General features: G+C 40.4%; 1 protein-coding gene across 13 annotated transcripts in view; it reads left to right on the forward strand.

Moving 5' to 3' along the window:
- Nucleotides 1-16,885, forward strand: part of ELAVL1 (ELAV like RNA binding protein 1) — a 58,937-nt gene that overhangs the window by 24,778 nt on the left and 17,274 nt on the right. For 9 of the 13 annotated variants that reach the window (XR_008821314.1, XR_008821313.1, XR_008821316.1 and 6 more), the window contains exons 4-5: nucleotides 3,130-3,355; nucleotides 7,616-7,687. Coding sequence is in view for 4 of the 13 variants with exons in the window: in XM_056335352.1 (XP_056191327.1) it covers nucleotides 3,130-3,355; nucleotides 7,616-7,687; nucleotides 9,182-9,295; nucleotides 10,600-10,924 (737 nt within the window). In the remaining 9 variants the exon portion in view is untranslated. Of the gene's footprint in view, nucleotides 1-3,129; nucleotides 3,356-7,615; nucleotides 7,688-9,181; nucleotides 9,296-10,599; nucleotides 12,186-16,885 lie in introns of those variants that run through there. The other 4 variants (XM_056335352.1, XM_056335354.1, XM_056335353.1 and 1 more) reach the window with 4 other exon arrangements.

Raw genomic sequence — 16,885 nt, forward strand, 5'->3', positions numbered from 1 at the left:
AAAAAGCAAAACAGTAATGTGTTTTGTCTTTTATACCAACTTGGAACCCACAGAGATTTCTCATGTTTTAAAACATTGAGGTGTCTTACAGTCCTCTGTGCTTACTGCTAACCAAAAGAATGAACTTAATATGCTTAACACTACTTTCTTGAATTTTCTGATCGTGTTTTGTTTATTAAAAAAAAGAGAGAAAGATAAGGGAGATGTTGCTTAGTTAAGCACTCGGCTCAGGAGAGACCAAAGTTAAGGATTTCCTTTATAATGTTAATTGTAAGGCTGTGTTAAATGTGTTTTCACAGAATTTTAGTTTCTTGCCTAATTATTTCAGACTGTTTAACTGCAGAGTATGGCTTATCTGGTAACCTTAGGTGTTCTGTGTGGGTTTTTTTGTTGTTGTTTGGTTGGTGGGGGTTTTGGGTGGGTTGGTTTTTTTTCCTTCTCCGTAGCCCACATGTCATGTATGAAGTTGGAGAGAACTTTTGTAAATACACTTTTTCATTGATTATACGTATGCTATATTAGAAGAGAAGATAATTTAATTCTAGCAATTCCACACTTTTATATCTGGTAGTGTGTACACTTATACATAGTAGTTAAACAGCAACTTCCATGCCCTGTGAGGGGTGTACTGTGATTTAGAATGGGATTAATTAACTTTTGGTGGGATTAACCTGACTAAATGCTAAAGTCTACCATCTTAAGTATCTCTGTCAGAGCTAGCTCCTTGTGTAGGCATCTGCTTCTAAGTGTTTTGCTTTGGTCAGACCACACTGTAAATGCGACTGCATAAGAGATATCCGAGGTGACTAGATAAGATCTGGATACTGACATTGTAGACACTCCAGCGTAGAGCGAGGAAAATCCTATCCTTCCTTTCCTGGAGAGAAGGATTCATTTTGTCCAACTTTGATATCTGTCTGGCTGTGTCTCTAGAGCTAGTTATCCAGGTGACAGCTGTAGGTAGAAGCAAGAAGGCGGCTTCTAGAGCACAGAAAACTTGTTAATACAAGTGTCCAAAATAGCTATCTGGCTGCCTATGGAGTCTAGATAGCTAGCATCTGTCTTTTAAGCTTTAAAATGAGATGAACAAAGTCATACAATTAAAATATCTCCAGTAATAATACAGTTTTCATTGAATGTGCTGAGGCTAATTCAGTGTCAGCTCAGAATATTCCGCTTGCTTTCAAATAACTTTAATATCGTATTGTTTGAAGAATGTATTCTGTTTACATTATAAAGTTTAATGCATACATAGCCTAGGTTTTCTTTCCCTTCAAAAACGTAGCTGTGCCTTGGCTTTAAAACCTGCGTTTCAGTGCCTTGATCTAGGCCCAGTTAGGACACATTGTAATTCGTGCTTTCAAATTACCCTCTTAGCAGAGGTTGTTCTCTATTTTTTGAGAATAATCTGTTTTAAAATACTTAGATTTTTAAACGAACACTATGATAGATGAAGTGAGAAGCACTAAGATGAACAGGGTGGAAGTGGAGAAGGAAGAACAGTACGTTGGGCTCTGGGATGGCTCTTGCTGACTTCTGGGCGATGCTGCTTGCTGTTCTGTGCCTTTCCAGAGCGGGGAATATGTTTCCTCCTGGCACAGAAAGGCTAATCTCAGTGGGTTTGGAGCATATAGTGCTGTCACCTCTAATTTGATGAGTCAATCTGGTCCAGCCTCCTGTTTTGGGAAGTAACCAGCAAGAAATCAAAAAATGGAGTAACTTGTTCACAGGTTGCCTCTTTTCCAGATGACTGAGAAATGCCAGCTGCACAGCTGGTGCCAGCCATACCCTGCCGTTGTTCTGCAGTTCTTAAGAAATAGGCTTTTTTTCTGTGTGACTTTGCATATTTAACAAGACGAGCTGTTAATTATGAAAGTTCTCCCAGTGCCCCACGTGAAAATAGGCTTTTTCTAGAGCCTGTGCTATGGGTAATGGTAGGAGTTGGATTCCCTGTGCTCGCTTGCTGCATGCTCAGAATTTTGTCATGCTGCATTTCCTGCTGTGAAACACGGGAAATAATGTATCAATGAATGTATTGTATCAATTCATTGATACAATGAATTGTCACAAACAGCTGTGTGAAATCCCAAGTATCACACCATAAGCTTGAACAACTTCTGAAACTTTGAAGATTGCCCTGTGTGGGTGTAGAGACAACATGAAAATGTTGATAATAGCCCTTTCTGAAGCAGAGCTGGTAAAATTCTAGAATTAGTCTAGCCATAATATCCTCTTTGGAATGAAATTTAAACCCAACGTACCCTTTTAGCTTCACTATGATAAACAGTATTTCCAGACTATAGTCAAGTCACAGATGAGAAGTAGAGGAAGAGATCTCATAAGGCATAACTTCTACCTCGGTCAGAAGGGTAACAGTAGCCAGTGGCTGGGGTCTGGAATAGGAAAAAAAAATCAAAACCCCAAAAAAACAGCAAACAAATGTTTAACAGCAATTTGTTTCAGTCTGGTTACGAAGAGGTAATTCTTATTCAGTTTTTAATCAATTAAAAATAAGGTATATGACAGCCAGAAATAATGGACATGGTGTAGGTGAAATTGTGATCTCTTTGTAACAAAAGGTTGAACTACTTTATTATAGTTAGACCTTTGGGCCCTCATCTATGAACCAGAGTGGGGTTTCGGCATGGAGAACTGAAAACACGTGCAAATAATCAGTGTCAATGTTGTGTTTGCAGATGCTTTTTAGTCTTAAAGTAATCGAAGCTAAGAGGCTTTGTCTTGTTTTTAACCAACTGGAATTAATTCTCTTTTTGTTCTGTGGAATTAATTTAAAATGTTGGGAGGGTCTGGGTTTGTTTTTTTTTTTTAATGGAAATGTTAGTTGGTGATGGTTTTCATGGAATTCTACGGGATTGGATTTTTTTTTTAAAAGTGTTTTAGTCACTGCGGTTGTTTATAGCTGAAATAAATGTATTAATTTGTCTTTTGTTTCTTAATTTTGTACTTTATCCTCTAGCTGCTGAAGAAACATTAGTAAATGTAGAGAACTTGAAAGCTGTGACCATAGAATATTTAACTTTTTCGTTTTTTGCTTTCAAAGTTATTTTGAGTTTATCCTGAACTTCAATTTTTTTTTTTTATTTTTTTTTTTATTGGTTTGGTTAAAAGGTTTGTCCAGAGGGGTCGCATTTATCCGGTTTGACAAAAGGTCAGAAGCAGAAGAGGCAATTACAAATTTCAATGGTCACAAACCCCCAGGTTCCTCCGAACCCATTACAGTGAAGTTTGCAGCCAATCCTAACCAGAACAAAAATGTGGCACTGTTATCGCAGCTGTGTCATTCACCAGCTAGACGGTTTGGAGGGCCAGTGCATCACCAGGCGCAAAGATTCAGGTAGGTTAGGAAGAATAATGCATTTAAGGCTGTACTACTGTTCCCGTGTCCGTCTGGGAAACTGTACTCTTGCAGCTGTGCAGTAATACCTTCATTGTAGCGTGTGTGAATGAATAAATATAGTGCACTATATGTCCTGCAGTGTTATGTCAATAAATTGTTGAATTAAAGTATGATGAAAGTAAAAATCTTACTTGTAAAATTTATATTTAAGTTAATTCTTTAAAGGTACATACACTACGGTGCCTGTTTCTACAATTGAGTGTATAGTGAGATGATAGAAAGTAGCAGAATCCAGATGGGTATTGGTAGATGCCTGTCTCAACAGATCCCCATTCTGTAGTCTGTATATCTGAATGCAGATATAATTTGGCAATTTAATTAAAGCTCTGAACCATTGGTTCCAGCAGGGAGGTGTCCTAGTAAAATAGGGAAACCTTATTTCCCATTAAGAGATTCTGTGGGATTTCTGCCTACATCTTGAGCTGTGCAGTGTTCTGTCTTTCCTTGAGTGCTGGTAAGTTCAGTAAGATTATTGAGTAATTGCAACATACTGTCTGCTTCCAGAGCTGTGGAAGGTGCTGCGTGTTTTGCCTTTGACAATTGCCTTAGTTGCTGTGAATATGAATTGCTTGAATTTGGATTGCCTCTGTCGCTTAAAGGAGGGTGTTGATAGTTGGACTGTGCTCTGGAAAATGCATTATATTTACTGTCTCACAGATAAGTAATTGGCTTTGTTATGAGTTGTGTTCATGAAAGTTCCTGAGAGTAGTGTTTCCTTGTTGAGAATTTGCTTTTCTTTTTCTCCTCTCTGAGTTATCCAATTAGCTCAGTAAAATTGGACTGAAAACTCAAATAGCTTTTTGCAGCGCTGCTGTTCCAACATTGTTGTGACCTTTCCATAACGCGTTAGTTCAGCCTTTTTAAGATCAGCTAGGTGAAACGTGTCTCCAGTGAGAATTAGTACTTTGTAGTCATCTGTTGTTTTACGCTAAGAGTGATTGAACGGGTTGCCCGGAGACTGTGGAGTGTCCACGCTCAAAACCTCGCTGTAACGGGCCTCAGCAACGTGGTGTAGGTGTCCCTGCTTTGAGCAGGGAGGTTCACTAGAGGGTTTCCAGTAGCCCCTGCCAACCTCAGTTGTTCTCAGATTTTCTACAGCTGTAGCCCAGGCAAGCTTAATGCAGGCAGCTCCTGAAAGAAGATTTCATGTCTGTGGAGTGCTCATCTAGATCTCCCCATCTAAAACTTTTAAGCTACACCAAGGAGTGAAATTCTGCCTTGTTGGCAGTTAGGTGAACTGTTGAAAAACTTACACATCTCTTGTGTCAGCCAGGGCTTCAGTGTGTCCTGATCCCGGTAAAGTCCTGAGGCCTGTGTCTCGTGTTCTTGTTCTTAATGTAATTGGACATTTTCATCATCGTTCTTCCCCTTAACAGAATTAAGATGCATCAGAATAAGCAGTACAAATAATATTCACATCTATAATTAAGATACCGAATAACTTCAGTTCTGTCCTGTAAAGATCACTTAGGAACAGTAAAAATGATTAATGTATTTATGTTAACAGTTGCCGGTGAAACTAAATTCTAATTAGCAGTTCATTCATTGATCTTTAATTGTGCCATGAAGAGCAGCATTAATGTTATTTGCGGGCATTTCATATGTTTCTGCTGGCATGGGTTTCCACAAGTGGGGATAAGATAACAGGAAACATTCTGTCTCTTTCTGTTCCATTCCTGCCTCTGCGGTAACAACTACGTCCACTCAAGTTGTCTGTGCTCAGTGCTCGCTTGTCAACACATCTTGGCTGACTCCTGCTCCTAGTTACAGGAGAAAGAGCTGAAGGTTTTTAGGTACGACAGATTGACAGAGGTAGGAGTAGAGCGATTCTGGGTTGAGCTGTGCTGCTACGAGTACGCCATTGAGACAAGATTAACCAGTTGACTTGAAGACAAGACCTGTCCATCTCTCTTCATCTTTTGTCACAGACTTGCAAGAGCTTTAACACTCATTGTAAAAACTTCTTCCCTCAATGACACATACATGCATGCACATATGTACATGTATGCCCAACACGCACCATCCCACAGCCCTTCTTATTTTTCTTCCCACCTTTGCTGTTAACTACAAGTTTTTCTAGGAAGCCTTCCTTAAAGGATGCTGAACTTAGTGAGTTATAATGAGTCATACTGTGTTAAAGCTGGGGAACCTTAGCTTTGACCGAGTCTTGTTTGTTTTGTGCAGTGAACAAAACATGATGAAAGGATAAGCTGCTTCCAAAGAGCTCACAGTCCATATAAATTACAATTGTCGTCTCTGCTCCATAGAGGTTGAATACTTAACCTGGCATTTTGATTACACTTCATCTCATTCCATCATATCCCTGTAAATCCAGGTTTAAGCCTTTAGTATCTCTAATTTGTAATTGTTAATTCCTACAGATACCGCTCAGATCCTTTGTTTAATGTTCTGTTAATCCTTTGTAGTTCCAGTGGTATTTGTGGCTCACATCAGAAACTGGTCTTAATGCCTTGTCCCACTGGAGTCCTGGATTGGCCTGCTCATTCTGAGACATGGTCCAGAGTGCTGTTTCCATCCAGAAGGAATGATGCTTGCAGCATGGGATTGTGTTTGGAGGATAAATTAAACATCTGGGGCAGGAGTTTCTTTTGAGTGTAAGATTTGTTTACTTAGAATAGCCGATCTTTAGGTGTTGAGCTCTGATGAAGTTAAGGAGTTTAGCTCCTGAAGCATGAGAAGGCTGGCCAAAGTCCCTAGAAGTCCTGTGCTTTTCCAGTTCACCAGAGCTTCATGCTAGAAGAATCTTTTTTCAAATCTTGAAAATATCCCCAGTTCAGCTGGTTTTGCTTTCAGACGTGTTCAGGATTGGAGCCAGTTCCCACTTACTTTGATGGGCATACTTCTGTTGATACAGGAGTCAATGAGTTGGGTCCAAAATGCCTGGAGGGGAGGTGTTGATTCTTGATAGTACTTTGATCAAGGGGAAATGCTAGAAGACTCTAGAGCAGTGTTTAACCCTGTCACTGGCATTTCTGCTCAGACAGCTCCCACACATCTGTTTTATTTCACTCCAGTGAAATTGTTTAGACTTTCAATTTTGAAGCCAATTTGTAATTTGGATGCAAGTTGTCTGTGTTGAGAATGCCACAGAAAAAAGCATTTCATCCAGAGTAGTATTTAATCAAAATTCTAGAAGCATGTGGTACTGAAACCCCTTATTTTGATTGCTGCTGCTCTCTGACATGTAGCCCTTCGTTTCAACACCCTGCTATTTCAGGCTTAAGGCTGGTATCACTGAATTCTCAACCAGACTGGTTTTTTGCACAGTAGGTGGTTCCTGTCTGTATCAGGGTGTAGGAGAAAGTTGCTAGAGGGGAAAACTGTGGACATGACCAGTATCAGTGTAGTTGAACTCCTGCTCTCTGTGGAACTATTAAAAAGTAAAAAGATGCTCAGCTCACGTGTAAAGGCAACATAGGCTAATATTAGAAATAATATTACTGTTTATTATCATGTAAACTGTGGGATTGCTCCCACCTGTGGTGCTGTATATAGCTGTTCTCAGATTGCAGTGAAAAGAATTCAGCAAAAGGTTTATGGGACTTTCATAGAGCTGAAAATGAATTGTTTTGTTCAGGAGTGTCATTTCTGAGATTGTCCTCTAGCATGTTAAAATAATCTCAGAATCTTATTAAATGAAGCTGTCTGTCTTATACCAGTACAGCAAAAGGTCATTCATATAAATGAGAAGCTTATAAAGTGTAAAATACTACAATTAAAAATATACTCTGTTGATACTTAGTGTCACAAGGTGGTGGAGTTGTGAGGTTGGCGTGACTTAAAAGAACCACCCATGGATAGCATCATCTGCAGACTTTTAGGGAGGATTGAAAAAGCAGCGTGGAGGGGAGAGTATAAAAATAAGTACAACAAAAATGAGGACACTGGCAGTAAGTATGCAAAGACTGAGATCACTCAAATTAGAATATTAATGGAATTTTTAAAACATTTTCTCAGAAACATCTTGGATCTCTGTGGGGTTTAGTGTTCTTTGCCTAAATCAAACAGTGTTTTAAACATCTTTAATAACTGCCTAGGAGTCACGTTGATTTTGTGTGGTTGAAGAAATCTTTTCCTGTAGGACAGAGAAGTGTTATGTGTCGTCTGTTCTGTGCCTGGCTGCATACAGGCTGTTACCCCGAGCTAACCAAGAGATTTTGTGTCCCTCTTGTGCAGGCCTTCAGCCCAGGACAAGCGTAGCGATTTATCAGATCAGCTGAATTGCAGTAGGAGCCCGCTCAACTCATTGTGAGTGCTCTCACTCATGGCAGATGTCCTGTGTGATGCTTCCAGGTGGATGCAAGCCTATACGTAAATTTAGCCTTCCACATAGGATCTGATTCTATACCGTGTTTACTGTCACTTTCGCAAATTTCTTTTTTGATGGTTGCCTTTTAACCAAGCAGAAACTTTTGTGAAAGGCTGTTTTTTTCATGTGTATTTGCAAAGTATAGCTTCACTTCAGTATCGTGTTAGATCTGGGTGAGGGAGATACTATGTGTGAGGTGGTATTTCCTATGGTTGGTTTTTTGAAATCACTTTTCAAGTCTTTTAGGGATATTTTTACCCTTGTGTAGTGTTTTGTTTTGTTTTTGTTTATAAACCTGTAAGGCTTTTGTGAGTCAAAGCAGGAAGAGAGGAGAATCAGAGAATTAGTGTATCCAAAGAACAGAGATACTTGCTATTTAAAATGATTTTGCCTGTATAGTATGCATTTAGATTTGTCGTCTTCCTGCATTCGATGCCCAGCTGCTCTTCTACAGGCGTTTCCAGTCCTTGATGTACTGTCGATCTGAGCTTGTGGGCAGAGCCCGAGGCTTTATAGCAAGCAAGGTTCAGAGCTACACTGACTGCTGGAACCAACATCATGCAGTTCTGAGCTTAGTGATTTTCTGCTCCCCATACATGTGAACAAGAACCTGAGACTGGTGATCTGTTGAGATGAAACATTTCCAGATATTAAGATAAATACTTCCTACCAGATCATTACTCAAATGGAGAGAAGCTACAGGGCTGAAGGTGCCTGTCAGAAAAAGTAAGCATGTAAAGCATGCGCACAGGAACATTTTTATATAAAAGCAAAATAAATAGTAGATATGTCACATAACCATCAGATCACGTGGATTAGTGCGTCTCATTCACGCTGTGATACTCTTAACTGCTTTTTCAGTTTTACTGTAGTACAAGGATTCCCAAACTTGGATTTGCTTGGGGCTGGCCAACAGTGGCAGCGGCAGTGAGTACGTGCAGCAGGAGCTCAGGTGTGGCACAGCAGCGGCAGGTAGCCAGCTGGGCTGCAGCCTGGCTGAGTCAGGGCACCTCGGCTGCCTCCAGGCAGTCAGCAGCAGCTAGGGTGTGATGGAGGGGCAGGGGTCTGTGCCACCAAGACTCCCCCCGTTGTGGGTACAGGAGGGTCTGATAGCTCAGGTCTCCAAGACAGTGAGCGCTCTGAGCACTGGAGAGCCTGGGGCAGGGGAGATGGTGACTGAGTGCTTCTCTTGTATGAGTGCATCAACCGAAGTGCCACACTGAACATGAGCTGACTTCCCTGCGTGTATGTGTGTGCTGCTGCAGCTCTGCTCCCCTTCCCTCTGAGAGACATTGCCTTCAGCCCTCCCTTCTATTATAAAGGCAGCAGCAGCTCCTCTCTTTATGCAGGGCAAGAAAAAAAATCAGTGGGGAAGTGTTTGGCACTTAAATGCAGTGTTCACTGCCCAGACATCCATTCCGTGTTTTCTCCAGGTCAGCAGAGAATCAGGAACTGCCACCGCCATGTTCTTGGCAGAGAGCAGCACGTGTACCGCTTTTAAGTGGTTTGCATATCACCAGTGGTACACCACAGTTTGGGAACCCCTGGTATAGTATAATTATATTTCTACAATCACGTGACCTCACATTATTTAAATAATACATAAGCACAAGGGATCAAATTGAGTTTTTTACCTTAACTTTCACATTTCCTGACCTTTGAGTGCTTAGCTGTGCAACCATAATATTGCATTAAAATATTCTGAAGCTTTGAATTTCTAGGATGGAGACCAGAAATAGAATAGAGGGGAATTAGAGATGTGGATTAGAGGAAAAAAGAAAATAATACAAAGCAAGACATGGAAAGGAGAGGTTTTTGCTTTTTGTTATGCATAAATACTGCTGGGGTACTATGCAGGGAGGCAGGGTTTAGGAAGAGTGGGCAGGTGATTTAAAAGGTCCAGTTCAGTGAAGTCAGATAAGTTTTCCCTAGTATGAAGTTGGTGTCAAATTAATTAGAAGAAAACCACATTGAAACTGCAAAACTCTGTGTTTAAATGCGGTTTGCTATTTTGATGTTTGAAAGCTATTGCAGTTAGAATTATCTGCATAACCAGTATTAAGGAACAAAACCCCCAGATTTAAATTCTGTAGCTAGAAACGTGGGGCATCCCAGCTACTGAGAATTGAGTGAGGAAGGGCTCGTATTTCCATAGCTGCAAGTATGCATGATTCTGGCTTATTTAGTAGCCTTCTCATACTGGGAGTGTTTGCCTGCACCTGCTGCCTTAAGGTGGAAAATGGACGAGGTTTTGTTCTGTTCCACAAAAAAAGAAACTTTAATTAATACACACGATTTCTACTCCTAAAATCAAAATACGCCCTCCTTCCCCCACCTCGCCAACACCCAAAGAAATCCTTTGACTTAGAGTTGCCAACATGCTGGTTTGGGAGGCAGGAGAAGGAAGATATGGGATGCAAACTCCTTGAGTGAAATAAGTGAGATATGCCTGAGGGTGGCTTGAAGCAAGCTGGGGTCTGGGGGGGTGCTGCCTGTTGCCCACGCTCGAGCCGTTCTGTACTGATGCCACGGAGCACTCTGAACAGCCTAGCGGAGTTTGAAAGCTCGATCCGGGTCCCCTGTGAAAGGTGATCATGTAACCTTGCCCTGCAACTGTTCTGTTGCCTACCCATTTCTAAGGCTAGTTCCCTGTTGCTAAAGTAGTTGGAATATTTTAACTTTTTTTCCTGGCAGCTGTCAATTTGATTGTCAATTTGAATGGGGAAACATTTCTTTCTGGCGGTGTTGATGTCCATGTAGAAAATATTCATTCTCAGTTGCTTCCCATTCAAGTTAATTTGCGTAATTGAATTGAACTTTTACATGAAATATTGTGCTTTTTATTTGCTAGGTTCTCTCCTATGGGTGTAGATCACATGAGTGGGCTTTCTGGTGTAAATGTTCCAGGAAACGCATCTTCTGGCTGGTGTATCTTCATCTACAACCTTGGTCAAGATGCTGATGAGGGAATCCTCTGGCAGATGTTTGGCCCCTTTGGTGCGGTTACCAATGTGAAAGTTATTCGAGATTTCAACACCAACAAGTGCAAAGGTTTTGGTTTTGTGACCATGACAAACTATGAAGAAGCTGCAATGGCCATAGCAAGTCTTAATGGCTACCGCCTGGGGGACAAAATCTTACAGGTTTCCTTCAAAACCAACAAGTCCCACAAATAACTTGCTCGTGCTTTTTGTATGGAATAGATAATTGAGTGACAGAAGTTGAAACATTTTTGTTAGTGTAAAACTCATTTTGCGCCAATTTTCACAAGTGTTTGTCTTAGTCTAAATGAGAAGTGAAAAAGGTTTTATATTCTGGGATGCAACTGACATGTTCAAATGTTTGAAATCCCACAATGTTAGACCAATTTTAAGTTCCTTTTAAGTTATTTCATTTAAAACATGTTAAAAATCCCCTGAAATCTTAAGTAGATTGCATTAACTAGACCCTCTGGATGGTGGTAAAATTGAAGCATGCTTTCACTTATGAGACTAACATTTGTTCCATTGAATGTTGTCTGCAAAAACTGGAATTTTCTGAAAAATATCAGGCTGAATTCATTAATTTTCTTGTTTTCTGATGTTGTTGTTTTTCCTACCCATTCCCCTGAACTTCTCTACCCCAGACTTGGTAGTATGGAGGAAAAGTTGAGAAATACTAATGTTCTAGTTTGGCAGTAAATTGTTTGATCGATTAATATTCTTTACTACATACATAGCTGAGGAGTAGGCTTTTTAAAGTCAAGGTCTTGTAAGTAGTAGCATGCCAGCATAACTTTTAACACCATTGATGAGGTAAGTTGCACAACTGAGCAGTGGCCAAGCTGTCAAATTCAAAGGTTTTAGAAACATTACTTTGTAAAGCCCACTTTCTATTAGGAATGGACCAAAGAGTTTCAAAAAAAACTCCGGGAAGATTTCAGAGTCAAAATGAAACTCCAAAAAGAGAGTGTGAATATATGTTGCTACTTTATCAAACTGAATCTCTTCTGTCCAAATATTTAATGCATGGTGCACTACTTACTGGTACATTATAATGCAGCAAGATACTTACTCGTTTTCAAAGATCATTGTAGTTTGAATTCCTTTGGTAGTTCTATTTTGTAAAGAAAAAACAGTTATAAACATTTGAGCATTGTATTTCTCGCATCCCTTCTAATGAGTGCTAGATTTTTCTATTTTAATAGGATTTTGTTTTGACAACTAGCTTTACTTATTGAACACTCAGCAGAAAAGTACTTACTACTTGCAAGTTAGATATTAACAAAAAAATCCCTTTGATTTGTAGATTTAAAGATTAATCCCCCAAGTTTTCTGCAGACTGCCTTGAAACTTTGAGTTGTTCTGTTTCTGTTAATTTTCTTTTGCTTTTTTGTGTTTTTTGTTTGTTTTTACTTTTGCATTTAAGAACATTAAATTTGATTTTGTTTTGCTCAAATTTTGTTTTGTTTTTTATTTTCTGTTATTTTTTTGCTAAGTATTGCACAAAGTGTCCAGCTTTCAAAGAGTGTTGTTTTGAAGAACTGTAGTTCCTCTTTAAAGAGTTTTACATTACTCCTTTGACAGATGAGTAGAAGAAAAAAAAAAAAAGGTTGTGAAACAAGAGCGCTCCAATAAATCTGTCACATAGAAACTGTGCGCCACAGACTGATGTAACCCTGCAGGTGTTCTTTGGTAGGAAACGTGAAAAGGATTACTCTTATCAGACAGAGGCCGTGTAAGGATACTGTGCATGACTAGAGACTTGGCCTGGGCATCTTTCAGGTCTAATGTCTTTGTTCTGTTGCCAGAAGCTAGAGCAAACGCAAAAATTGGGTCAGTGGTAGTCTTAATGCAGTGTCTCTTTTTGTGTGAACCTCTACCAGTCCTAAAGTTTATTTGCAAATTCCAGAGGCCGTTCTAAGCTGCCTGCTCGTATCGCTCCATCCCTAGCTGACTTTGCCTTGTGCTCGCGATCGTTTTGCCTTTTCCTGCGATAGGATCTGCAGTCTTGCACTGCCCGACGAAGTCTGTACCAGCATCTCTGCACACTGCACACGCTCGCACTGAAGAGCAGCTGAACTAGCTGCCCATCTCCATTAATTACAGTCAGCACTGTCTAGGAAATGCTGATATTTCTGGAACTGCCTATGGCATATTTCAAGCTGTATAGATAGGTCTTGGCACAGTGAGCAGCCTCCCACTGTTATTGAGCTTGTGTGCGGTGAATGTAAGTGGGATTTTTGCTAATAATGCAATCAGCATCGCCATTCCTACCAGTCCTGTTCACTCTACCATCTTTTGAGAAGCAAAAATGATGGTCTGTAAAACGGTGGCTGTGACAGAGCAACCAACCAACTCCCACCCCCACAAAGTGGGATTTCCAGCTGCCTATTCCAGATCTTTCCAGCAAGGTATCACTCATTTATCACTTCAGTGAATACTTCTTTTCTGCGTACAAGAAGAGATTCAGAAGCATTCAGGGGATTTCTCCCAAGTTAAAACTGCATAGTATAAAGAAGCCCTCTTACTTGAAAGAGAAAGTGTCCCATCACCTTTAAACCTCACGCAATCTTGTTCCACAGGAGTGAGTCTGCAGTCATTTCCAATTTCCTGTCATTCTCTTGCCCTCTTTCATAAAGATGAATTTTCAACCTAAACGGCAGTTGCTGTTTTATCATAGCATTTTGATGGGGCTTCAGACTTCCAACAAATGACACCCTGAACATGACTTTGCATCGGTAGTCATTACAAGCATGTTGGCCGTCAGCAGCACGCTGCTGCGAGCTTGCCAGCTGTCACTTTCTAAAAACTTTTCTTGGAGGCTTTTTGGCATCACTGTCATCTGTCTGCTTCCCTATTTTTTCCATCTCTCCTTCTTTGCTAAATAAGAAGGAAAGGCAGGATATTGTTTCAACAGTGGTAGGAAAACATCTTTTAGGAAACATCCCAGCTTCCTTTTGATAGTTTCTCTGAAAATAGTTATTATGTGAGCAAGTTGGGAATCCTGCTAAAATATCAAGAGCTGATACCAGAGGTGTATGGTCTGTTTAACAGTAATTGTGTATGTGTTCTTGATGCTTTTGGTCCTAAACAACAGCCCATGCACCCTACTAGTAAAGACCAAGAGAAAACTGCTGCAAGTGGAAACTAAATTCTCTAATAAATAATCATAATAATTTTTTTTTCTGCCCAAAAGGTAGGAGCAGCTGGCTGCCTTACACGTCATCCAGCCTACCTTCCTTTGAAGCTCTCCCTTGAACACAGCTGTTTCAAGAGACGTTTTGACCTCTTAATCCTCAGGGAGTTTAGAAAACTACAGCTACATTCTGCTTTATCATCCTTTAATTGGATGAAATAGAGACATTTCTTTAAAGTGACACTTCTGTCTCAGTCGGTGCTTAGAAGATATTTGTGGAACCAAATGCCTGTCTCAAACCAGAGGTCTCCTACGTTCCTCGTGAGATGCAGTAGCCTCAGTAAGGAACACCAGAAAGTCTTGTGTGCTGGGTTCGGATGTGATGGTCAGATTTTAAAGACCTGGATGTGATGGTCCGTACTAGAGATGTGCTGCAGGGAGTAGCTGCGATGGGAATGTTTTGGGATCCTTTAGAATAGGTAAGAAGCCTCGCAGGACACCCCCAGTGCCTGCTTCTGATGGATCAGGTGTAATTCCTGATGAAAAACACAGTTAGGGCCATGCTGCTACTGCCGGGTCTCCTGTGTAGATGTTGAAAGAGAATGGCGATGCCAAAAAAAAAAATGTTTTTTGTGCTAGCATTCCTGAAGGGATCGGTCTGGATTTCGTGAAGCGGCAATTGGGGCGACACCATTTCCTTTTTACGCTTCCTTGATCGGTCAGATGAATACGGTGACAAAACGAAAAGTTTATCTGCGTGTGGTTAAGAAGAAAAGGGGAGAGAAGGCTTTTTCATCCCTCTCCTTACAGTCGGGGTAGCTAGGCTCCAGAGCTGAGCTCTGCCAAGTGGGAACGCAAGTGGCCAGCGATGCAGCTCTCTGGGCTCTATTTTCTTTGTGTCCAAAACTCACTTGCATTCAGAAAGAGAGAACTGGTTTGCATGTCAATGCTTAGTGCTCCAGCAGAAACTGGCCACCACTGCTGCAGTTTCTCTGGCACTCAGTGGACCATACATCAGGACTTCAAGCGTTAAGCCAGTTAGCTTTTTCAGGAAATTTTACCAGCTTTTGAGTATCTGGTGTTTTGTTCTGGGTTTTTTGTTTTTTTGTTTTTTTAATTATTGCTTTGTCACTTTTAGCTTTAGAATCACTTTGGATGATCTTGGTATTCCTTTTGACAGGGAAGCTCTGCTGTCGGTACTTGGTACCTATCCTTTTCTCCGCTTTTTATCAAATACTTGTTGCATCTGGCACTCCAAGAAGGCTCTTACCGGGCCAAGGCATGGCTGCTTAACACGCTTGTTACGGGGCTGCTTCCAACACCGCACATGAGCAATTTTCATTCTTTGCCAGACTGTGGAGTTTCACTCTTAAAATGAGACAATGCCTAGTTAAGAGCAAAACTGGCCTGACTGTGGTTGGAGACTACCTCCAGACTTCTCTGAAGATGTTTGGAGCTTTAGTTGTGTTGCACAGAATAAAAGCAAATAAAAATTAATCAGTTTTTCTTAGTACATAAAAATAATAATTGAGTTCTAAGTAAAAATTCTTTGAAGGCTTTATTCAGACTTGGTCCTTTCCAGTCTGATTTTTATTAATGAAAGTTTTTATTCCTGCTCAGTAACTTACATTTGCTTCCCAGATTTCCATGGTGAACGGAATTCACCCCCGTGCAGAAAGCCAGCCACAAGCTTAATCAGAGTTTAAACCTTCTGGTAACCATTTGCAGATAGGGAAATCTCACAGTAAATACCAAAAAAGAAACTCAAGTTGCTGTGTGCTTTGTGTAAGCTGGCAGAGGCAAGCACAGCTCCCTGCAGGCGAGGGGACGGCAACGTTAGAAAAGCTAGAAACACGAGCAGAGTCAAAGCAGCTTAGCATGTTTAGTTCTCTTGTGATTCCATTTTAGGTGGTGTCTGTATACTAAATTGAATTTATTTTGTTCTTCAAGCTACATCATCGTACAGTTTGGTTTACTTGAGACGCTGCCCTCCGCTCTTGTCTAGAGGGAGGGGAGCTGAGCCGATGCAGTTCATGTTGCCTCCTGTGCCGAGCTTGTGCCAATGCCTTTGCTTCTGCTCTAGATCTGGAACTGAGAAGGACTTGGGGATCCATCTTTTTAGGGTGGAAGGGGACATCAGCATCCCCACAGCGGTGTGTGTCCGCACATCTTTTTTCCTTCCCTTTGGCCGGTTGTGGTTTTTCCTACATCTGTATCATGGTAGCGTGAAAACCGCTGAAAATGCAAACATAACACGAGCCAGTAAAGCAGGATAAATTTCTCACTGCAGTGAATACTAGTCGGGCAGTTTGTGGTCACTTATGTTTGTCCAGATGACCAAGAGGTGTCAGTATGGAGAGGACACCTATTTTTGTAGGGGCATTGAATGTTATAGTAATGTTGTTTATACAAAGCAATTAAGAATCTTAAAAAAATAATAACTTTGGCATAGTTACATTTATAGAAAGAATGGTCAGCACTTAAAAATCACTTAAAAGGTGATCCACTGCTTTGAATGCTAAGTTTTGGAAACGAATAGTCCCTAAGGTCCTTAAGCATTTATTATAACTTTGTTACTTTAATGTTCTGGGTAAGGTCAATAAAGTAGAGATTCTTCAAATATTTCAGGTGAGATTTTTTTTCAGTGTCTTCTAAACTGTATGAACTAAAGTTCTTCTTTGGATAGTTTATAGTTACATATGTGCTTTTTTTAAAAAAACAAAACAAACTCGGACAATGTCCCCGCATTTACTTTTTTTAGCCAAATAAACAGGTCTTATAATAAAATAAACTGTTTATTGAAAGTAGGTCCTCTGATATATCTACCTGCCAAACATTAGGGTTTGTGGGAGGTTTTTTAACATACAGCTTTTTGTGAACTACTGATGGTAATCTCATGGTTCAATCACAACAGTCAAATGCAGAGCTATTTGTCCTAATGCTACCTCTATCATAAGGTTACCATATTTTTGACTTCCACAATGAGGAAATTTGTCCTTTGTAACGCTGTCAGTGAAGCA

The sequence above is a fragment of the Falco biarmicus genome, chromosome 4, assembly GCF_023638135.1.
Source record: "Falco biarmicus isolate bFalBia1 chromosome 4, bFalBia1.pri, whole genome shotgun sequence".
NCBI classification, from domain to species: domain Eukaryota; kingdom Metazoa; phylum Chordata; class Aves; order Falconiformes; family Falconidae; genus Falco; species Falco biarmicus.